This window comes from Cuculus canorus, chromosome 18 (assembly GCF_017976375.1).
Source record: "Cuculus canorus isolate bCucCan1 chromosome 18, bCucCan1.pri, whole genome shotgun sequence".
Classification (NCBI taxonomy): domain Eukaryota; kingdom Metazoa; phylum Chordata; class Aves; order Cuculiformes; family Cuculidae; genus Cuculus; species Cuculus canorus.
The window spans coordinates 10,449,181-10,472,575 of NC_071418.1; the positions used below are offsets into that span (position 1 = coordinate 10,449,181).

At 53.0% G+C, this 23,395-nt stretch overlaps 2 protein-coding genes across 2 annotated transcripts; both read left to right on the plus strand.

Moving 5' to 3' along the window:
* LOC128853991 (tektin-3-like) lies at positions 1 to 5,543 on the plus strand. Its single transcript, XM_054083444.1, has 7 exons — positions 1 to 579; positions 1,134 to 1,217; positions 1,635 to 1,705; positions 1,953 to 2,096; positions 2,880 to 3,102; positions 4,195 to 4,349; positions 5,129 to 5,543. Exons 1-7 carry the CDS (start codon positions 1 to 3, stop codon positions 5,343 to 5,345), a joined length of 1,473 nt encoding a protein of 490 aa, XP_053939419.1. The 3' UTR covers positions 5,346 to 5,543.
* Positions 5,544 to 12,411: 6,868 nt separating this feature from the next.
* On the plus strand, positions 12,412 to 17,853 carry LOC128853990 (tektin-3-like). Its single transcript, XM_054083443.1, has 7 exons — positions 12,412 to 12,990; positions 13,545 to 13,628; positions 14,046 to 14,116; positions 14,364 to 14,507; positions 15,290 to 15,512; positions 16,607 to 16,761; positions 17,543 to 17,853. Exons 1-7 carry the CDS (start codon positions 12,412 to 12,414, stop codon positions 17,757 to 17,759), a joined length of 1,473 nt encoding a protein of 490 aa, XP_053939418.1. The 3' UTR covers positions 17,760 to 17,853.
* The last annotated feature ends 5,542 nt before the right edge of the window (positions 17,854 to 23,395 follow it).

Consider the following 23,395-nt stretch of genomic DNA (forward strand, 5'->3'; position numbering starts at 1 on the left):
ATGGAATTTATCGGCTCTCCCTTAGGCGCAACACCCGCCCATCCAAGATCAACATCTAATGGCTTTCTTCCTGCCATCAGCACCGTGGGTTCACGCAATAAGAACCATTTGCCTTCGTACCCATTGCCTCAGAGCTGCAAGCTCCCTCGGGTACCCAGTGCCTACTACAAACCAGCCACTATCGAGCCCACTTTGGCTCCCTATTCCAAGACTCCCCAGGAGTCAACCAGCAGCAAGGGGGTTCCATTGATTTCCAGCAGAACAACCCTCTTCCCCCGCTACACCACTGACGACTGGCACAAGTCCAATCAGACCAACTACAAAGAGTCAAAGACTTGCCGGCAGTCAGCCGAGCTTCTGAGGCTTGATACCTCCCGCCTCATTCAGGATAAAAACTGGCAGACAAAGAAAACACAGGAAGAAAGCTCTAAAACCCTTCAAGTGCGCATCAATGACATGAAATTTTGGAAAACAGAGCTCTACCGTGAGCTGGATGAGATGGTCAAGGAGACCAACGCGCTCACGGGTGAGATAAGAGAACTGGAGAGAGCCTTGGCCAAGACAGAGGCCCCTCTGCAGGTAAGCACCCTGTGCCGTGGGCTGCAGGCTGTACCCTACTGCTGAAATAGCTGCAGCCGTTCAAAGCTTAAATGAAGTTTCCTTGCAGCTTTGTAACTTCTAGAAAGTTTTTATTAAGAGACCATTAGTTAAGTTAGCCATAAAGAAACCCCTTGTCATCTGCTGCATCTCCCCCCTGCACACACCGAGCACATCAGAACAGTATTTGTTGGACCAAATATATTTATGAGCGGTATATCCAAAGTCCTGATTTGGGAGACAAAAGCCCATGTCTTGCTACGAGGCTCTGGCAAGGTCGGCATCGAGGCTGACACAGGTCCCTGCATTCAGCTGTGGTTGCATGGGGGACACGTGCACTCCCTCATGTTGATCCAATGCCAACGCTGCAGCTTGGCTGCTTGTTGCCAGCTAAAGCAGCTGCCAGGGGCAGTTCTTTCCCCTGCTGTCACCTCTGTGTCCACCTATCATTTCTTTGCTTCCATCACTTGAGGTGGGGATTGTCCCTGTGGGGAACCCTGCCCCTACAGCCAGCACTGACGGCTTGTCCCCAACAGGTTGCGGAGCAGTGCTTGCTCCACCGTGACAAGAGGCTGGGCATCGACCTAGTCCATGATGACGTGGAGAAACAGCTTCTCACGGTAAGATTGGCAACTCAGATCACCTTTTAAAGCTATTTTTGCCTAAACTGCCTTCAAAGGGGTTTGCAGCCTTTTTCTCCAACTGGCTCCTCAGTCCCCCTTAGTGCAATAGAACTAACCACTACTTGACACGGATGTCAAGATGAAACCATGTTTATCACCCTACCCTGAAAGTGAATGCAAAGGTCACAGCAGTGGCCACAGCGCCCTTCTGTCCCCTCCCAGTCACCGCACACAGGCTCAGCTGCATAGGCTGAGTTTTGGGAGGTACTTTCTCCACTCCTTGCCTGTTTGCTTTGGGCAGAAAGACAACCGGGCAAGTTCTTGCTATGTGCAAGGTTGGAGAGGTCTGAGGGGATGGGTGTGACCAGGATGATGGTCTATGGACACTGACGGGGTCATGTTTCCTTTGCCCAGGAAGTCCATGTCATCAGGTCGTGCCAGGAAAGGATGCGGCAGTGCCTGGATATGGCAAATGACCAGCTCAGGTAAGGAGCTCCTTACCTCATGCCATAGGGCCGATAAGCATTTGCAGTTGTGGTGTGACCCCCGCAGCAGGGCCTGACCTCTACCCACATCGTGCAGGTGTAAAACCCATGCAGCCTCCATGGGAAGGTGGTGATGATGCTCATGGGAGGATATTGCTGCCCAAGCAGGAGCTGTGGGGGAGTGGAATGGGGAGGGAGCTGTTCCACCCCTCCATCCTCACTGACGGCCATTGTTTCCATGTTGAAGGTCTAACAGGATGGCCCAGCATGAGCTGGAGAAGGACCTGGCTGACAAGCAGGTGGCCCACCGCATCGATGAAAGGTGCCACCAGCTGAGGAACACCTCTGAAGGCATCAACTTCTACCGAGGGGTGGAGCGAATTGATGCCACGTAAGTGCACACCAAGCAGTTTGCGAGAAGCAGGCTGTCCCCAGGGTGATAGAGCCCTGGAATAGGTTGGGTTGGAGGGGACATTCTAGTCTGTGCAGTTGCACCCCCTGCCATGGGCAGGGACACCTCCCGCCATGGGCAGGGACACCTCCCGCTGGATCCGGTTGCTCCAAGCCCATCCATCCTGGCCTTCAGCACCTCCAGGGATGGGGCAGCCACCGCTTCCCTGGGCAACCTGGGCCAGGGCCTCCCCACCCTCACAGAGAGGGCCTGGCAGGGAGCCAAAGCGACATAGAAGATAAAGAACAAGAGAACATGGTCCTGTTCAGCTGATAGAGTTCAGCTGCTTTTGGGCGCCAGGAATTGCGCTTTGGCTTTGTGATAAATGAATGGTGACCCAAATCAGCACTTGCAGAGATACGCCTTGAGTGGCAAAGGGCTGTGAGGAGAAAGCTGCTGCTCACACAGGCGCAGGCACTTTGTGGCAGGTCTGAATCTCTGGGCACTTAAACGCCTTCAAGCATCTAAATGCGAGATGGATTCAAACCTCTATTTGTCTGTGGGAGTCTTTCATTCTAGCTTTCATAAGTATCACAGTTGTCTTCAAGAATATGGCATCGTTTGATAAGCATTATTGAACCAATGATGTTCAGATATTTCACTCACATATGGTCCAATTAGGAGCGTGGATTAATCAACACTTAATCCACGCTGCTCCCTGGTAGGCTCCATGGACAGCTTTAGCAGCACGGGCTAACCAGGAGCCTCTCCTTCCACCCACAGGATCTCCTTGCCAGAGTCATGGGCCAAGTTCACAGATGGCAACATCCTCCGCTCCCAGAAGGAACGGGCAGCCTCTGCCAAGATGCGGAATAACATCAGAGATCTGCTGGCGGTGACGGCCAACGAGATGATGTGCCAGTTCAATGAGGTGAACGTCGCCTTCAGCAACCGCATCGCTGAGACAGCCGATGCCAAGGACAGGATTCAGACCCATCTGAGCAAGGTAGCTTGGACTCCTCCCTTTCGGTGTGACACTGTCATTTCCTGGCGACACCATCCTCCATGCGGATTTGGCCCAGGAAGAGGAACGGTCGCTGGTTATAGCATCCTTTTCTGTTAGAAATTCAATGCCCTCAGTAGGGACTCTCTTAGAGCTGGATGAGTTGGCACTGTAATTTCATCTCAAGGGATACTGTATTTTCATAGAAACGTGGACTCATAGAATGTCCTGGGTTGGAAGGGACCCACCAATGTCATCGAGTCCAAGTCCTGTCCCCGCACAGGACACCTGAACGTTCACACTGTGGGGCTGAGGGCATTGGCCAAATGCTGCTGGGATATTGTCAGTCCTGGCGGCGTGATTGCTTCCCCGGGAGCTGTCCCAGTGCTCCACCAGCCTCTGGGAGAAGAGCAGCACAAGGATTCGTAGCAGAAAATGCCAGTGCTGGTTGCGTCTCCTGGTACTGCAGAAGTGCTGGCTTCCCTGCTGGAAGTCTTGGCTGGGCCCCTGCTGGGGTCCCTGCTGAGTGCTTTGCAGGCTCGCTGCTCCTCCAAAGATGCGCTTTCAGTCTCAGCACCCTGTGTTTGGGTTCCTGTGTGCTTCTGTATTGCTCTGCCAAGCAGAGGAAGTGGAGATGAGGGATGGGCACATGGCCCGGACTGGTGGATCTCAGGGAAAGCTTCCTGAACCGGGCATGGCATTGGGAAACATCGTATTGATTAGCACAGAGGAGGCTGGGCTGGCAGCACCGGGGGCTGCTGCCATGTGCTTGGATGAGGATCCACTAAAAAACTTCCCTCTGTTAGTTGCTGTTGACGGGTGATCAGTTCCTGCAGCAGTAATTTTTGGAAGTGGTAATTCCACAAATGCATCACTGCTCCCAAACCTCCTCTGATGTGACAGCAACAGCAAAGAGAGGCTTTTTCCAGAAGAGAAATCTCTACTGCACTGATCTGTGGCAGGGTGACGGTGCTGTGAGCCCAGGGTCTGCTTCTTGAACCTGTTCTATTCTGCAGACGGTCGGAGAAAAGGGAAACGATGTAGTCATTTGAGAACATATTTTTTAATTTATGCATGTGTTTCTTTTCACGCCAGACACTGCAGGAAATATTCCAGATGAAGATGTACATCGAAGCCATTCGAAAATGTATTAGAGACAAAATGGCTCCCTTTAAAGTGGCTCAGACCCGTCTGGATGAGCGCACGTGGAGACCAAACGTAGAGCTGTGCCGGGACAACGCCCAGCTGCGGTAAGGAAGGAGTGCGGGGTCAGCAGCAGAGGATAAGCCCTTTGCTCTCCAACAGTCCCACATTGAGAGAGCTTAGCTCCATTCCGCTGGGTAACTGCAAGAAAGGGTGCACCATAGGAAGGAGCAAGAAGAGCTGTCCTCTCCTCCCCTGGGACATTGGAAATCCTTGCAGGGACACAGTGAGATGGTTGGGATTGCATCCCAAGGGGTTCTACAGGAGCAGGCTGCCCTGAGTGCCTGGCAGCACCTTGAGCCTCACACTTCCTCCTGGGGACCCTCTGCCTTTGACTCCATGCGGAGCCTTTTAAAAGCAATTTAAACCCAGCCCTGAGTCAGTTGAGCATCTCACATGCCATTGGTCTTTCCCTTTCTCCACTTGTTTCACATTCCCTTCCAGCCTCTCCCAGCTGTCCCGCCTTGCTGCGTGGGCATCCGTGGCTGTGGGGTAGACCCCTACACAGGGAAATCCAGGAGGGGGAACCGACGAATCCGCAAAACCGCATGGGAACAGTAAACCACAGCTGCCCATCCCTCTTCTTGGTGGCACAAGTTGCTCCGGGAGACCTGGCTGAGCCTTGCCAAAAACTTAGAGCAGGCTTAGCCATGCCAGCGTGCTGAGGTCCAGAGGAGCTGTGCCCCCAGCTTTCCCATTCTTCTGCTGAAAATGAAGGGTTTGAGACAGTCTGAGATTGCCGAAAGGGAATCCTGTGCCTGAGGGGCCATGCTAGAAACCACTTCTGTACTGGCATCATTAACGAAGGTTCCTTGTTGTTTTCCAGCCTTGTCAAAGAAGTCTATGAAATCGATGAGACGGTCCATACCCTTCAGCATCGGCTGAGAGATGCTGAGGACACGCTGCAGAAGCTGGCTCATCTCAAGTCGACCCTGGAGCACGACTTGGCTGCCAAAGCCAACACACTCTTCATTGATCAGGAGAAGTGCATGGGGATGCGCAAAACCTTTCCCCAAACTGTCCGCAAGATTGGTTATGTTTAGACTGGGCGCAGCTGAACTCCCAGTATCTGTTGTGGGAGGCGTTCCTAGTTTCGCTAAGATTCTTCAAATTCTACTGTTAGACTCTCTTATTAAAAGCTGCAATAAAAACTACTCAACCACTTTGTGTGTTACGTGGCCTACTGAGATTTTCATTTTCCTTTGGTTCTTCCCTTGCACTGTGTGCCAGAAAGTACCTGAAAATATCCCATATGGAACTAGGAGTAAATCCATCCACGCGGATTCATTTGTAACCTTTTTGGTCTGTGATTTTAGGAGAAAACCTGCTGCGTTTTCCCCCTTCGGAGTCTGTCTGATGTGGAAAAAGCACAAGGGGAAGTAAAGTTAGTTGTCAGAGTAATTAACTGTTGACATCCGTAATGTAATTATTAGTGGTGCAGCAGGAGCAACACCAACTACTCTGTAAAACATTCCAGTGTGTTCTGGCCCTAAGTAGGAAAACTTGCAATTCAAGCTCATTTCTGATGATCTTTTTCTTGCTTTTGAAAGACTGGAAATGTCACCTAAATTGTCAGTGCTGGGGTCTCCAAATAAGGAAGCGCTTCAGACCACCTAATTGAAGAAAATGCTGTGCTTTTAGTTTTGATGAGTATGGGTTGCTTCCTAATTTTACCTCTTGGGTGTCATCTGTTGGTGGGAGCACCAAAGCCCTTTGAAGACAAAGGAATGAATCAGCCACCCTGACTGCCACGGTGCCTGCTCTCTTCCTGTAAATCACAACCATCTTAAGGAGCGTTTGAATTTTTGGAGGGATAATGCTTCACTCCATTTCAGTTGTAGTTTCTATCATTTCGTTCACAGGTACTTTCCGTTTTCCTCCAGCAGATTTCCCAGACATCAGTGAATGCCCAGGTCCCCTGGGGTGTTTGTTCTCTCCACACCAGCTTTCCATGAGTTAGCAATAGTGATGTTACTACTTCTGGTAGCTGGTACTCTAAAATCCCTCCCAAGCCCTTGGACTGTCTAATCCCACGTGTGCTCCGCTTTGAGCCTTTTTTAACTCCCTTCTTCCAGTATTTCCTGTGGGCACTCACGATGTGAGCCGGCCCAGCCACAACACTCAGGTTTAAACGGGTCTCTAGGGAGAGGATTTTGCATGACATTCCAATAGACGCGTAGCTTCTGGCAGGGTCTGCTGCACCGCGATGGCTGTGCCTCCCATGACTGAGCTGCTGGGGAGTCAAGCTGCTCCATTCAGTCACTGCACGGTTGTTCCAGAGGTTGCAGCTGAGCATCCTCTGCCTTTGATGTATGCCAGGTATACTATCCAATCGTCCTGCTTTCCTGCTTCTGTGTGAGAGATGCCTTTTCTTTCCCACCATCAAATGCTTTGCTGTCATTGCTCAGCCTTCTCATGCCCCTCTGCCTCAGCCGCCTCTGTGCTGACGGGTTGTTTAGTGTCTTTAAATGCCATCACTCTGGAGAATGACCGTGCCTGCTTCTATTGCTGGTTTCGTGCTGGCCGTCTCAGCCAATTTGCTGAGACAGTTACCTTGTGGACATTCCTTTGCAACCCTCAGCCATCTTTCCACTCTCCTGCATCATTCCGATAAACCCTGCAGAGCCGGGTTTGAAAACTAATTGTTTACTGGCTGGAGGATGGACAATAAATTCATAAACCCACGGCAGTGTTACTTGATGCAAGCCGAGCTTTCGATCAGCCCAGGATCCAGTCCAACAGACAGGGCCAGTCTATCAAGAAGCTCTTCAGAAAGGAGCTTGGGCAGTTTTGTTGCCTAAGAAAAGAAAATCAGTTGAACGATGGAATGGTTCGTGTTGGAAGGGACCTTAAAGCCCATCCAGTTCCACCCACTGCTGCGGGCAGGAACACCTCCCACTGGATCAGGTTGCTCTAAGCCCCATCGAACCTGACTTGAACCCCTCCAGGGATGGGGCAGCCACCACTGCTCTGGGCAGCCTGGGCCAGGGCCTCCCCACCCTCACAGCAAAACATTTCTTCCTAAGATCTCATCTCAGTCTCTCCTCTTTCAGCTCAAAACTATTCAGCCCCTGATCAAGAGCCCCTCCCCAGCTTTCCTGGAGCCCCTTTCAGTAGTCAAAGCTGCTCTAAGGTCTCCCTGGACCCTTCTCTTCTCCAGGCTGAACAACCCAAACTCTTTCAGTCTGGCTTCATATGGGAGGTGCTCCAGCCCCCAGATCATCACCATGGCCTCCTCTGGACTTGTTCCAACGGAACGTCCTGGAGGTGTCTGATACGAATTTGGGTGAAATCAAAGCCTGCCAAGACCCGTGTGAACAGTATATTAATATATTTATTATAATGTCGCTCTTTCGATGACATCCAGCAGCAGGACGGTGAGCACTGCGGCGGGGTGACAACTTGTAGCCGTGGGGCTCTTCCCAGAGGCAGGGAAAGCCCAGGAAAACCCAGGCAGGACGAACAGGTGCAGAGCGTGTTGGAAAAAGGGGGCAGTTTGAGCGGCACTTTGAGCAGGGAGGGCGAAGAGAGTGGCTGGAGGCCGTCCGGAAGGGACTGAGGACCATGGTGGCCACCTGGCATACAATTAAAGCTGCTCCAGGTGCCGCACCAGCCAGGATGGATGGAGCCTCGGTGGCACATGCAGCCACCCAGACACTGGGCTGCAGGGAGCGCCCCCTCCCACACGGAATCCCACCACCGGCACCGACTTCACTTGTGGGAGCTGTGCTGGCGTGGGGGAACTCCTCTGCTTGGTGGCAGAGCTGAGGGAGGAAGGAACCGCACTGAGGCCTGTCAGGGAGCGTGAGAGGGAAAGAGAGCAGTGGAGCAGCGCTCTCACAGGCTGAGCAGCTGCCAGAGCAAGCACAGCTGTGACCTGCCCATCCAGCAACTGCAACGCTGAGGAGAAAAGAGATGGGGAATGGCAGCAAGTTCCTGCCCGCAGCAGAAAGCCTGTTGTCCCCATTCACACAGCAAACCCCCAGGTTCCCTCGCAGAATAAATACGAAGCACTGCAAGCGGAACCAATCCCCGCAGACCAAGAGGATGGCTCCCACGGCCTAGAAGCATTCCCTACGCTGCGCCATCCTCAGAAGAACACCAAAACAACCTCTGAGAAAAAGAAGGGGAGAGGGATTGTCTTGGGGGATCCCTTCTGAAGGGAGCAGAGGGCCCTGTCTGCAGAGCGCACCCGCTGCCCAGGGAGGGCTGCTGCCTGCCGGGGGCCTCGGGGAAAGACAGCCCTAGAAAACTGCCTTCCCTGGGGAAACCCACAGGTTATTACCCTCTGCCAGTGTTTCAAAGAGGCCACAGTGACATAGAGAGGAGGAAGCTGAGGGCAATTTAGAGGGACTTCAGGGCTCTGGGTAAATGGTGAAGGGCTCTGGGGCACAAGGAGTGTTTACCTCCATTCCAACAATAAGGAACAAAGAGGGAGAGATCAAGAAGAATCAGTTGATTAATGCCTGGCTCCAAACCTGCTGTGAGGAGCAAAACTTTGGGCTTTTTGATGGTGGACTGGCCCGTGCATCTCCAGGCTTCCTTACCCAGGATGGGGCACGCGTGTCTCGTAGGGGTACAAAAATCCCCATCAGAAATCCAGCAGGGCTCCTAAACAGAGATTTAAACTGGGTGTAAGGGGGGGAGAGGGACACCACCAGGCTAGTCAGGAGTGAGCCTGGAAGTATTTAGTAGAATGCATTGCTAATGCAGCTCATTATGCCCCAGGGAGAGAGAATTCCCAAAACAGCATCAGCATTCAGGGAAAAAAAAAAAAAATGCAAACTTGTTGCTACGAGGAGGAAATCAAAAAGGGAGGGAAAAAACTTTGGCAAAACACTAAGGAAGATTTGGTCAGGATAGGAGCAGAGGAATAGGTGCCCTGGCTCCAACCAAAGCCCAGCGAGCCCCAGATTCAGCCTCTGGGAGAGCCAGCAGGAAATGCTTAGATAAAATCCCCAGACCGAGGCAAACACCCTGTGATATTTCTTTCACATGATCTTGTTCCAGTTGTTCTTCGAGTCCGTGCAGACTTGCAGCATCTGCTGTGTCCCTCAGCAGGGAGCTGCAGGGGATGGAGCAGCATCACGCTAAGAGCATCAGCGGCCGCTCTTGGAACTCTGGAGGAGACTGAAAAAGGGGTCACGGCTGGGACTGCTGAAGCCAAACATGCAAAACCCAATAGCTTGGGCACCACGGTGGCTTGAGGATGTTTTCATAGAATCATGGAACGGTTTGGGTTGGAAGAGACTTCCAAGCCCACCCAGTTCCAATCCCCTGCCACGGGCAGCGGCATCTCTCACAGCATCACTGGGCTCAAAGCCCCATCGAACCTGGCCTGGAACAACTCCAGGGATGGGGCAGCCACCACCGCTCTGGGCAACCTGGGCCAGGGCCTCCCCGTCCTCACCATGAAGAATTTCTTCCTGATGGCTGATCCAGGTCTTCTCCCTTCCAATTTAAAGCCATTCCCCCTCATCCCATCACTCCATACCCTTGGAAAAAGTGCCTCCCCAGCTTTCCTGCAGCCCCTTTCAGCACTGGAAGCTGCTCTAAGGTCTCCACGGAGCCTTTTATTCTCCATAAAATGCGTGTCAAACCATGAATCATAGCACTAGATTGCCCCTGAGTTGCCCAGAGGTGGCCCTGGGTTGCCCACCAAGGACACCAAGTTGTCCAGCAAGGGCAGGAGGTTGTCCAGGACAGGAACTAGGAAGACACGTGAGGGTCTTTTCTTGCCCAGAGGTGTCACCGGGTTGACCTTCCAGAGCACTGGGTTGCCCAGTGGCTGCATCAGGTTGCCATGGGAGCTGCAGGGAGTCCCCCCGCCAGAACCCAGTGCCCTGCGCCCATGGCAACGCTGCCCTGGTTGCGTGTCACAGAGGGCACCGCTCCCCTGGTCACGCGTGTCACAAAGGGCAGAGGGGATATTACAGTGCCGAGCGGTGCTGCCACTCAGTCCGGTAGCGCAGCAGTGAGCAGCAGCACCCGGGCACCCTCAAACCGCCGGAGTGTACCCCACACCCAGGCACCTAACGGTGAGCATGCGCTTTAGCTGAGGGGGAGGGACCCAGAAAGAAGGGATTTCTCTTAAATGATGCATATCCCACCATGTGCCGTGGAAAGGGCCACATCTCGGCAGCTCCCTGAGCCCTCCTCACTGCCAGCTGGGGACATGCGCACAAGGTGGAGAATGTTCCGCAGCTCTTCAGCTGGAAATACTTATTCAGATAATTATTTCTCTCTGTGAATGTCTGGGGGGTTGGATTTTTCCCCTCTGCTCTGCTCTGCTGAGAACCCACCTGCAGCCCTGCATCCAGTTCTGGGGTCCTCAGCACAGGAAGGACATGGAGCTGTTGGAGCACGTCCAGAGGAGGCCATGGAGATGATCCAATGGCTGGAGCATCTCCTGTACAACGACAGGCTGAGAGAGTTGAGGTTGTTCAGCCTGGAGAAGAGAAGGCTCCAGGGAGAACTTAGAGCAGCCTCCAGTAGGGAAACGGGCTCTAGGAATGCTGGGGAGGGGCTCATGATCAGGGAGATTGAGATGACATCTCGGGAAGAAATGTTTTGCTGTGAGGATGGGGAGGCCCTGGCCCAGGTTGCCCAGAGCAGTGGTGGCTGCCCCATGCGGGGAGGTCTTCAAGGCCATCTCGGATGGGGCTCGTGGCAGCCAGATCCACTAGGAGGTGTCCCTGCCCATGTCACGGGGGTTGGAACTAGATGAGGATTTAGATCCCTTTTGACCCAAACCATTCCATGATTCTATGATTTACAGATACACATGCATGGGTGTTGTTTGGAGGCGCAGTAGAGCTCCACCATAAAACGCGTGTCAAACCATGAATCATAGCACTAAATTGCCCCTAGGGTGCACTGAGTTGCCCAGAGGTGGCCCTGGGTTGCCCACCGAGAACACCAAGTTGTCCAGCAAGGGCAGTAGGTTGTCCAGGACAGGAACTAGGAAGACACGTGAGGGTCTTTTCTTGCCCAGAGGTGTCACCGGGTTGACCTTCCAGAGCACTGGGTTGCCCAGTGGCTGCATCAGGTTGCCATGGGAGCTGCAGGGAGTCCCCCCGCCAGAACCCAGTGCCCTGCGCCCATGGCAACGCTGCCCTGGTTGCGTGTCACAGAGGGCACCGCTCCCCTGGTCGCGCGTGTCACAAAGGGCAGAGGGGATATTACAGTGCCGAGCGGTGCTGCCACTCAGTCCGGTAGCGCAGCAGTGAGCAGCAGCACCCGGGCACCCTCAAACCGCCGGAGTGTACCCCACACCCAGGCACCTAACGGTGAGCATGAGCTTTAGCTGAGGGGGAGGGACCCAAAAAGCAGGGATTTCTGCCAATCTCCGTCATCTCTTATTTCAGTCAGGCGTACCCTAAAAGGTGGGCAGGGGCTCCTGTTATGTGTTGGTGGTCCAAGTGGCAGAAGCTGTTACCCTGGAGTGACTTATCCTGAGGGGCACGCAGGGGCATTTATTTCAGCTGGAAGGCAGGGAAATGTTACTCTGGTCCATAGCCAAGGGTTTTCCTCCTTTTTCATAGAATTGTAGAATCATGGAATAATTTGGGTTGGAAGGGGCCTCAAAGCCCATCCAGTTTCCACCCCTCTTCCAAGGGCAGGGACACCTCTCACTGAAGGATTTTGCTCAAAGCCCCATCCAACCTGGCCTCAAACACCTCCAGGGATGGGGCGGACACAGCTTCTTTGGGCAACCTGGGCCAGGGCCTCCCCGGCCTCACCATGAAGAATTTCTTCCTGATGTCTAATCTAAATCTTTCCCCTTCCAATTTAAAGCCATTCCCCCTTGTCCCATGGCTCCATATCCTTGGAAAAAGTCAGTGCCTAGCGTTCCTGGAGCCCCTCTCAGTGCTGGAAGCTGCTAGAAGTTCTGCCCCGGTTCTATGATTTTTAGAAGAAGCCGACCTCTCAACTCGCCTACACGTGCAAAGAGATCAGGGTAGTCCAGGAGGAGCAATGGAACCTCTAGGCAGGAGTTGCATGAGTTGCTGTAAGAAGGAACGCAAGTGCAGGAGCTGACTGAGTGTGGTTGTCTTTCTCCATCTTCTCCCCTGCGCAGGACACAGATCTGCATAGCAGAGTTCAAGAATGGAATTTATCGGCTCTCCCTTAGGCGCAACACGCGCCCATCCAAGATCAACATCTAATGGCTTTCTTCCTGCCATCAGCACCGTGGGTTCACGCAATAAGAACCATTTGCCTTCGTACCCATTGCCTCAGAGCTGCAAGCTCCCTCGGGTACCCAGTGCCTACTACAAACCAGCCACTATCGAGCCCACTTTGGCTCCCTATTCCAAGACTCCCCAGGAGTCAACCAGCAGCAAGGGGGTTCCATTGATTTCCAGCAGAACAACCCTCTTCCCCCGCTACACCACTGACGACTGGCACAAGTCCAACCAGACCAACTACAAAGAGTCAAAGGCTTGCCGGCAGTCAGCCGAGCTTCTGAGGCTTGATACCTCCCGCCTCATTCAGGATAAAAACCGGCAGACAAAGAAAACACAGGAAGAAAGCTCTAAAACCCTTCAAGTGCGCATCAATGACATGAAATTTTGGAAAACAGAGCTCTACCGTGAGCTGGATGAGATGGTCAAGGAGACCAACGCGCTCACGGGTGAGATAAGAGAACTGGAGAGAGCCTTGGCCAAGACAGAGGCCCCTCTACAGGTAAGCACCCTGTGCGGTGAGCTGCAGGCTGTACCCTACTGCTGAAATAGCTGCAGCCGTTCAAAGCTTAAATGAAGTTTCCTTGCAGCTTTGTAACTTCTAGAAAGTTTTTATTAAGAGACCATTAGTTAAGTTAGCCATAAAGAAACCCCTTGTCATCTGCTGCATCTCCCCCCTGCACACACCGAGCACATCAGAACAGTATTTGTTGGACCAAATATATTTATGAGCGGTATATCCAAAGTCCTGATTTGGGAGACAAAAGCCCACGTCTTGCTACGAGGCTCTGGCAAGGTCGGCATCGAGGCTGACACAGGTCCCTGCATTCAGCTGTGGTTGCATGGGGGACACGTGCACTCCCTCATGTTGATCCAATGCCGACGCTGCAGCTTGGCTGCTTGTTGCCAGCTAAAGCAGCTGCCAGGGGCAGTTCTTTCCCCTGCTGTCACCTCTGTGTCCACCTATCTTTTCTTTGCTTCCATCACTTGAGGTGGGGATTGTCCCTGTGGGGAACCCTGCCCCTACAGCCAGCACTGACGGCTTGTCCCCAACAGGTTGCGGAGCAGTGCTTGCTCCACCGTGACAAGAGGCTGGGCATCGACCTAGTCCATGATGACGTGGAGAAACAGCTTCTCACGGTAAGATTGGCAACTCAGATCACCTTTTAAAGCTATTTTTGCCTAAACTGCCTTCAAAGGGGTTTGCAGCCTTTTTCTCCAACTGGCTCCTCAGTCCCCCTTAGTGCAATAGAACTAACCACTACTTGACACGGATGTCAAGATGAAACCATGTTTATCACCCTACCCTGAAAGTGAATGCAAAGGTCACGGCAGTGGCCACAGCGCCCTTCTGTCCCCTCCCAGTCACCGCACACAGGCTCAGCTGCGTAGGCTGAGTTTTGGGAGGTACTTTCTCCACTCCTTGCCTGTTTGCTTTGGGCAGAAAGACAACCGGGCAAGTTCTTGCTATGTGCAAGGTTGGAGAGGTCTGAGGGGATGGGTGTGACCAGGATGATGGTGTATGGACACTGACGGGGTCATGTTTCCTTTGCCCAGGAAGTCCATGTCATCAGGTCGTGCCAGGAAAGGATGCGGCAGTGCCTGGATATGGCAAATGACCAGCTCAGGTAAGGAGCTCCTTACCTCATGCCATAGGGCCGATAAGCATTTGCAGTTGTGGTGTGACCCCCGCAGCAGGGCCTGACCTCTACCCACATCGTGCAGGTGTAAAACCCATGCAGCCTCCATGGGAAGGTGGTGATGATGCTCATGGGAGGATATTGCTGCCCAAGCAGGAGCTGTGGGGGAGTGGAATGGGGAGGGAGCTGTTCCACCCCTCCATCCTCACTGACGGCCATTGTTTCCATGTTGAAGGTCTAACAGGATGGCCCAGCATGAGCTGGAGAAGGACCTGGCTGACAAGCAGGTGGCCCACCGCATCGATGAAAGGTGCCACCAGCTGAGGAACACCTCTGAAGGCATCAACTTCTACCGAGGGGTGGAGCGAATTGATGCCACGTAAGTGCACACCAAGCAGTTTGCGAGAAGCAGGCTGTCCCCAGGGTGATACAGTCCTGGAATAGGTTGGGTTGGAGGGGACATTCTAGTCTGTGCAGTTGCACCCCCTGCCATGGGCAGGGACACCTCCCGCCATGGGCAGGGACACCTCCCGCTGGATCCGGTTGCTCCAAGCCCATCCATCCTGGCCTTCAACATCTCCAGGGATGGGGCAGCCACCGCTTCCCTGGGCAACCTGGGCCAGGGCCTCCCCACCCTCACAGAGAGGGCCTGGCAGGGAGCCAAAGCGACATAGAAGATAAAGAACAAGAGAACATGGTCCTGTTCAGCTGATAGAGTTCAGCTGCTTTTGGGCGCCAGGAATTGCGCTTTGGCTTTGTGGTAAATGAATGGTGACCCAAATCAGCACTTGCAGAGATACGCCTTGAGTGGCAAAGGGCTGTGAGGAGAAAGCTGCTGCTCACACAGGCGCAGGCACTTTGTGGCAGGTCTGAATCTCTGGGCACTTAAACGCCTTCAGCATCTAAATGCGAGATGGATTCAAACCTCTATTTGTCTGTGGGAGTCTTTCATTCTAGCTTTCATAAGTATCACAGTTGTCTTCAAGAATATGGCATCGTTTGATAAGCATTATTGAACCAATGATGTTCAGATATTTCACTCACATATGGTCCAATTAGGAGCGTGGATTAATCAACACTTAATCCACGCTGCTCCCTGGTAGGCTCCATGGACAGCTTTAGCAGCACGGGCTAACCAGGAGCCTCTCCTTCCACCCACAGGATCTCCTTGCCAGAGTCATGGGCCAAGTTCACAGATGGCAACATCCTCCGCTCCCAGAAGGAACGGGCAGCCTCTGCCAAGATGCGGAATAACATCAGAGATCTGCTGGCGGTGACGGCCAACGAGATGATGTGCCAGTTCAATGAGGTGAACGTCGCCTTCAGCAACCGCATCGCTGAGACAGCCGATGCCAAGGACAGGATTCAGACCCATCTGAGCAAGGTAGCTTGGACTCCTCCCTTTCGGTGTGACACTGTCATTTCCTGGCGACACCATCCTCCATGCGGATTTGGCCCAGGAAGAGGAACGGTCGCTGGTTATAGCATCCTTTTCTGTTAGAAATTCAATGTCCCTCAGTAGGGACTCTCTTAGAGCTGGATGAGTTGGCACTGTAATTTCATCTCAAGGAATACTGTATTTTCATAGAAACGTGGACTCATAGAATGTCCTGGGTTGGAAGGGACCCACCAATGTCATCGAGTCCAAGTCCTGTCCCCGCACAGGACACCTGAACGTTCACACTGTGGGGCTAAGGGCATTGGCCAAATGCTGCTGGGATATTGTCAGTCCTGGCGGCGTGATTGCTTCCCCGGGAGCTGTCCCAGTGCTCCACCAGCCTCTGGGAGAAGAGCAGCACAAGGATTCGTAGCAGAAAATGCCAGTGCTGGTTGCGTCTCCTGGTACTGCAGAAGTGCTGGCTTCCCTGCTGGAAGTCTTGGCTGGGCCCCTGCTGGGGTCCCTGCTGAGTGCTTTGCAGGCTCGCTGCTCCTCCAAAGATGCGCTTTCAGTCTCAGCACCCTGTGTTTGGGTTCCTGTGTGTTTCTGCATTGCTCTGCCAAGCAGAGGAAGTGGAGATGAGGGATGGGCACATGGCCCGGACTGGTGGGTCTCAGGGAAAGCTTCCTGAACCGGGCATGGCATTGGGAAACATCGTATTGATTAGCACAGAGGAGGCTGGGCTGGCAGCACCGGGGGCTGCTGCCATGTGCTTGGATGAGGATCCACTAAAAAACTTCCCTCTGCTAGTTGCTGTTGACGGGTGATCAGTTCCTGCAGCAGTAATTTTTGGAAGTGGTAAATCAATAAATCCATCACTGCTCCCAAACCTCCTCTGATGTGACAGCAACAGCAAAGAGAGGCTTTTTCCAGAAGAGAAATCTCTACTGCACTGATCTGTGGCAGGGTGACGGTGCTGTGAGCCCAGGGTCTGCTTCTTGAACCTGTTCTATTCTGCAGACGGTCAGGAGAAAAGGGAAACGATGTAGTCATTTGAGAACATATTTTTTAATTTATGCATGTGTTTCTTTTCACGCCAGACACTGCAGGAAATATTCCAGATGAAGATGTACATCGAAGCCATTCGAAAATGTATTAGAGACAAAATGGCTCCCTTTAAAGTGGCTCAGACCCGTCTGGATGAGCGCACGTGGAGACCAAACGTAGAGCTGTGCCGGGACAACGCCCAGCTGCGGTAAGGAAGGAGTGCGGGGTCAGCAGCAGAGGATAAGCCCTTTGCTCTCCAACAGTCCCACACTGAGAGAGCTTAGCTCCATTCTGCTGGGTAACTGCAAGAAAGGGTGCACCATAGGGAGGAGCAAGAAGAGCTGTCTTCTCCTCCCCTGGGACATTGGAAATCCTTGCAGGGACACAGTGAGATGGTTGGGATTGCATCCCAAGGGGTTCTACAGGAGCAGGCTGCCCTGAGTGCCTGGCAGCACCTTGAGCCTCACACTTCCTCCTGGGGACCCTCTGCCTTTGACTCCATGCGGAGCCTTTTAAAAGCAATTTAAACCCAGCCCTGAGTCAGTTGAGCATCTCACATGCCATTGGTCATTCCCTTTCTCCACTTGTTTCACATTCCCTTCCAGCCTCTCCCAGCTGTCCCGCCTTGCTGCGTGGGCATCCGTGGCTGTGGGGCAGACCCCTACACAGGGAAATCCAGGAGGGGGAACCGACGAATCCGCAAAACCGCATGGGAACAGTAAACCACAGCTGCCCATCCCTCTTCTTGGTGGCACAAGCTGCTCTGGGAGACCTGGCTGAGCCTTGCCAAAAACTTAGAGCAGGCTTAGCCATGCCAGCGTGCTGAGGTCCAGAGGAGCTGTGCCCCCAGCTTTCCCATTCTTCTGCTGAAAATGAAGGGTTTGAGACAGTCTGAGATTGCCTGAAAGGGAATCCTGTGCCTGAGGGGCCATGCTAGAAACCACCTTCTGTACTGGCATCATTAACGAAGGTTCCTTGTTGTTTTCCAGCCTTGTCAAAGAAGTCTATGAAATCGATGAGACGGTCCATACCCTTCAGCATCGGCTGAGAGATGCTGAGGACACGCTGCAGAAGCTGGCTCATCTCAAGTCGACCCTGGAGCACGACTTGGCTGCCAAAGCCAACACACTCTTCATTGATCAGGAGAAGTGCATGGGGATGCGCAAAACCTTTCCCCAAACTGTCCGCAAGATTGGTTATGTTTAGACTGGGCGCAGCTGAGCTCCCAGTATCTGTTGTGGGAGGCGTTCCTAGTTTCGCTAAGATTCTTCAAATTCTACTGTTAGACTCTCTTATTAAAAGCTGCAATAAAAACTACTCAACCACTTTGTGTGTTACATGGCCTACTGAGATTTTCATTTGCCTTTGGTTCTTCCCTTGCACTGTGTGCCAGAAAGTACCTGAAAATATCCCATATGGAACTAGGAGTAAATCCATCCACGCGGATTCATTTGTAACCTTTTTGGTCTGTGATTTTAGGAGAAAACCTGCTGCGTTTTCCCCCTTTGGAGTCTGTCTGATGTGGAAAAAGCACAAGGGGAAGTAAAGTTAGTTGTCAGAGTAATTAACTGTTGACATCCGTAATGTAATTATTAGTGGTGCAGCAGGAGCAACACCAACTACTCTGTAAAACATTCCAGTGTGTTCTGGCCCTAAGTAGGAAAACTTGCAATTCAAGCTCATTTCTGATGATCTTTTTCTTGCTTTTGAAAGACTGGAAATGTCACCTAAATTGTCAGTGCTGGGGTCTCCAAATAAGGAAGCGCTTCAGACCACCTAATTGAAGAAAATGCTGTGCTTTTAGTTTTGATGAGTATGGGTTGCTTCCTAATTTTACCTCTTGGGTGTCATCTGTTGGTGGGAGCACCAAAGCCCTTTGAAGACAAAGGAATGAATCAGCCACCCTGACTGCCACCGTGCCTGCTCTCTTACTGTAAATCACAACCATCTTAAGGAGCGTTTGAATTTTTGGAGGGATAATGCTTAACTCCATTTCAGTTGTAGTTTCTATCATTTCGTTCACAGGTACTTTCCGTTTTCCTCCAGCAGATTTCCCAGACATCAGTGAATGCCCAGGTCCCCTGGGGTGTTTGTTCTCTCCACACCAGCTTTCCATGAGTTAGCAATAGTGATGTTACTACTTCTGGTAGCTGGTACTCTAAAATCCCTCCCAAGCCCTTGGATTGTCTAATCCCACGTGTGCTCCGCTTTGAGCCTCTTTTAACTCCCTTCTTCCAGTATTTCCTGTGGGCACTCACGATGTGAGCCGGCCCAGCCACAACACTCAGGTTTAAACGGGTCTCTAGGGAGAGGATTTTGCATGACATTCCAATAGACGCGTAGCTTCTGGCAGGGTCTGCTGCACCGCGATGGCTGTGCCTCCCATGACTGAGCTGCTGGGGAGTCAATGCTGCTCCATTCAGTCACTGCACGGTTGTTCCAGAGGTTGCAGCTGAGCATCCTCTGGCTTTGATGTATGCCAGGTGTACTATCCAATCGTCCTGCTTTCCTGCTTCTGTGTGAGAGATGCCTTTTCTTTCCCACCATCAAATGCTTTGCTGTCATTGCTCACTCTTCTCATCCCCCTCTGCCTCAGCCGCCTTTCTGTGCTGACGGGTTGTTTAGTTTCTTTAAATGCCATCACTCTGGAGAATGACCGTGCCTGCTTCTATTGCTGGTTTCGTGCTGGCCGTCTCAGCCAATTTGCTGAGACAGTTACCTTGTGGACATTCCTTTGCAACCCTCAGCCATGTTTCCACCCTCCTGCATCATTCCGATAAACCCTGCAGAGCCGGGTTTGAAAACTAATTGTTTACTGGCTGGAGGAAGGACAATAAATTCATAAACCCACGGCAGTGTTACTTGATGCAAGCCGAGCTTTCGATCAGCCCAGGATCCAGTCCAACAGACAGGGCCAGTCTATCAAGAAGCTCTTCAGAAAGGAGCTTGAGCAGTTTTGTTGCCTAAGAAAAGAAAAATCAGTTGAACGATGGAATGGTTCGTGTTGGAAGGGACCTTAAAGCCCATCCAGTTCCACCCACTGCTGCGGGCAGGAACACCTCCCACTGGATCAGGTTGCTCTAAGCCCCATCGAACCTGACTTGATCCCCTCCAGGGATGGGGCAGCCACCACTGCTCTGGGCAGCCTGGGCCAGGGCCTCCCCACCCTCACAGCAAAACATTTCTTCCTAAGATCTCATCTCAGTCTCTCCTCTTTCAGCTCAAAACTATTCAGCCCCTGATCAAGAGCCCCTCCCCAGCTTTCCTGGAGCCCCTTTCAGTAGTCAAAGCTGCTCTAAGGTCTCCCTGGATCCTTCTCTTCTCCAGGCTGAACAACCCAAACTCTTTCAGTCTGGCTTCATATGGGAGGTGCTCCAGCCCCCAGATCATCACCATGGCCTCCTCTGGACTTGTTCCAACGGAACGTCCTGGAGGTGTCTGATACGAATTTGGGTGAAATCAAAGCCTGCCAAGACCTATGTGAACAGTATATTAATATATTTATTATAATGTCGCTCTTTGGATGACATCCAGCAGCAGGACGGTGAGCACTGCGGCGGGGTGACAACTTGTAGCCGTGGGGCTCTTCCCAGAGGCAGGGAAAGCCCAGGAAAACCCAGGCAGGACGAACAGGTGCAGAGTGTGTTGGAAAAAGGGGGCAGTTTGAGCGGCACTTTGAGCAGGGAGGGCGAAGAGAGTGGCTGGAGGCCGTCCGGAAGGGACTGAGGACCATGGTGGCCACCTGGCATACAATTAAAGCTGCTCCAGGTGCCGCACCAGCCAGGATGGATGGAGCCTCGGCGGCACATGCAGCCACCCAGACACTGGGCTGCAGGGAGCGCCCCCTCCCACACGGAATCCCACCACCGGCACCGACTTCACTTGTGGGAGCTGTGCTGGCGTGGGGGAACTCCTCTGCTTGGTGGCAGAGCTGAGGGAGGAAGGAACCGCACTGAGGCCTGTCAGGGAGCGTGAGAGGGAAAGAGAGCAGTGGAGCAGCGCTCTCACAGGCTGAGCAGCTGCCAGAGCAAGCACAGCTGTGACCTGCCCATCCAGCAACTGCAACGCTGAGGAGAAAAGAGATGGGGAATGGCAGCAAGTTCCTGCCCGCAGCAGAAAGCCTGTTGTCCCCATTCACACAGCAAACCCCCAGGTTCCCTCACAGAATAAATACGAAGCACTGCAAGCGGAACCAATCCCCGCAGACCAAGAGGATGGCTCCCACGGCCTAGAAGCATTCCCTACGCTGCGCCATCCTCAGAAGAACACCAAAACAACCTCTGAGAAAAAGAAGGGGAGAGGGATTGTCTTGGGGGATCCCTTCTGAAGGGAGCAGAGGGCCCTGTCTGCAGAGCGCACCCGCTGCCCAGGGAGGGCTGCTGCCTGCCGGGGGCCTCGGGGAAAGACAGCCCTAGAAAACTGCCTTCCCTGGGGAAACCCACAGGTTATTACCCTCTGCCAGTGTTTCAAAGAGGCCACAGTGACATAGAGAGGAGGAAGCTGAGGGCAATTTAGAGGGACTTCAGGGCTCTGGGTAAATGGTGAAGGGCTCTGGGGCACAAGGAGTGTTTACCTCCATTCCAACAATAAGGAACAAAGAGGGAGAGATCAAGAAGAATCAGTTGATTAATGCCTGGCTCCAAACCTGCTGTGAGGAGCAAAACTTTGGGCTTTTTGATGGTGGACTGGCCCGTGCATCTCCAGGCTTCCTTACCCAGGATGGGGCACGCGTGTCTCGTAGGGGTACAAAAATCCTCATCAGAAATCCAGCAGGGCTCCTAAATAAAGCTTTAAACTGGGTGTGAGGGGGGGAGAGGGACACCACCAGGCTAGTCAGGAGTGAGCCTGGAAGTATTTAGTAGAATGCATTGCTAATGCAGCTCATTATGCCCCAGGGAGAGAGAATTCCCAAAACAGCATCAGCATTCAGGGAAAAAAAAAAAAAATGCAAACTTGTTGCTACGAGGAGGAAAACAAAAAGGGAGGGAAAAAACTTTGGCAAAGTACTAAGGAAGATTTGGTCAGGATAGGAGCAGAGGAATAGGTGCCCTGGCTCCAACCAAAGCCCAGCGAGCCCCAGATTCAGCCTCTGGGAGAGCCAGCAGGAGATGCTTAGATAAAATCCCCAGACCGAGGCAAACACCCTGTGATATTTCTTTCACATGATCTTGTTCCAGTTGTTCTTCGAGTCCGTGCAGACTTGCAGCATCTGCTGTGTCCCTCAGCAGGGAGCTGCAGGGGATGGAGCAGCATCACGCTAAGAGCATCAGCGGCCACTCTTGGAACTCTGGAGGAGACTGAAAAAGGGGTCACGGCTGGGACTGCTGAAGCCAAACATGCAAAACCCAATAGCTTGGGCAACACGGTGGCTTGAGGATGTTTTCATAGAATCATGGAACGGTTTGGGTTGGAAGAGACTTCCAAGCCCACCCAGTTCCAATCCCCTGCCACGAGCAGCAACATCTCTCACAGCATCACGGGGCTCAAAGCCCCATCGAACCTGGCCTGGAACAACTCCAGGGATGGGGCAGCCACCACCGCTCTGGGCAACCTGGGCCAGGGTCTCCCCGTCCTCACCATGAAGAATTTCTTCCTGATGGCTGATCCAGGTCTTCTCCCTTCCAATTTAAAGCCATTCCCCCTCATCCCATCACTCCATACCCTTGGAAAAAGTGCCTCCCCAGCTTTCCTGCAGCCCCTTTCAGCACTGGAAGCTGCTCTAAGGTCTCCACGGAGCCTTTTATTCTCCATAAAATGCGTGTCAAACCATGAATCATAGCACTACATTGCCCCTGAGTTGCCCAGAGGTGGCCCTGGGTTGCCCACCAAGGACACCAAGTTGTCCAGCAAGGGCAGTAGGTTGTCCAGGACAGGAACTAGGAAGACACGTGAGGGTCTTTTCTTGCCCAGAGGTGTCACCGGGTTGACCTTCCAGAGCACTGGGTTGCCCAGTGGCTGCATCAGGTTGCCATGGGAGCTGCAGGGAGTCCCCCCGCCAGAACCCAGTGCCCTGCGCCCATGGCAACGCTGCCCTGGTTGCGTGTCACAGAGGGCACCGCTCCCCTGGTCGCGCGTGTCACAAAGGGCAGAGGGGATATTACAGTGCCGAGCGGTGCTGCCACTCAGTCCGGTAGCGCAGCAGTGAGCAGCAGCACCCGGGCACCCTCAAACCGCCGGAGTGTACCCCACACCCAGGCACCTAACGGTGAGCATGCGCTTTAGCTGAGGGGGAGGGACCCAGAAAGAAGGGATTTCTCTTAAATGATGCATATCCCACCATGTGCCGGGGAAAGGGCCACATCTCGGCAGCTCCCTGAGCCCTCCTCACTGCCAGCTGGGGACATGCGCACAAGGTGGAGAATGTTCCGCAGCTCTTCAGCTGGAAATACTTATTCAGATAATTATTTCTCTCTGTGAATGTCTGGGGGGTTGGATTTTTCCCCTCTGCTCTGCTCTGCTGAGAACCCACCTGCAGCCCTGCATCCAGTTCTGGGGTCCTCAGCACAGGAAGGACATGGAGCTGTTGGAGCACGTCCAGAGGAGGCCATGGAGATGATCCAATGGCTGGAGCATCTCCTGTACAACGACAGGCTGAGAGAGTTGAGGTTGTTCAGCCTGGAGAAGAGAAGGCTCCAGGGAGAACTTAGAGCAGCCTCCAGTAGGGAAACGGGCTCTAGGAACGCTGGGGAGGGGCTCATGATCAGGGAGATTGAGATGAGATCTCGGGAAGAAATGTTTTGCTGTGAGGATGGGGAGGCCCTGGCCCAGGTTGCCCAGAGCAGTGGTGGCTGCCCCATGCGTGGAGGTCTTCAAGGCCATCTCGGATGGGGCTCGTGGCAGCC

Coding starts and splice junctions, on each gene's coding strand:
- LOC128853991 (XM_054083444.1), top strand. CDS start 1: ATGGAATTTATCGGCTCTCCCTTAGGCGCAACACCCGCCCATCCAAGA. Junction 580..1,133: donor AGACAGAGGCCCCTCTGCAG/GTAAGCACCCTG, acceptor TGTCCCCAACAG/GTTGCGGAGCAGTGCTTGCT. Junction 4,350..5,128: donor CGGGACAACGCCCAGCTGCG/GTAAGGAAGGAG, acceptor GTTGTTTTCCAG/CCTTGTCAAAGAAGTCTATG.
- LOC128853990 (XM_054083443.1), top strand. CDS start 12,412: ATGGAATTTATCGGCTCTCCCTTAGGCGCAACACGCGCCCATCCAAGA. Junction 14,508..15,289: donor GTGGAGCGAATTGATGCCAC/GTAAGTGCACAC, acceptor TTCCACCCACAG/GATCTCCTTGCCAGAGTCAT. Junction 16,762..17,542: donor CGGGACAACGCCCAGCTGCG/GTAAGGAAGGAG, acceptor GTTGTTTTCCAG/CCTTGTCAAAGAAGTCTATG.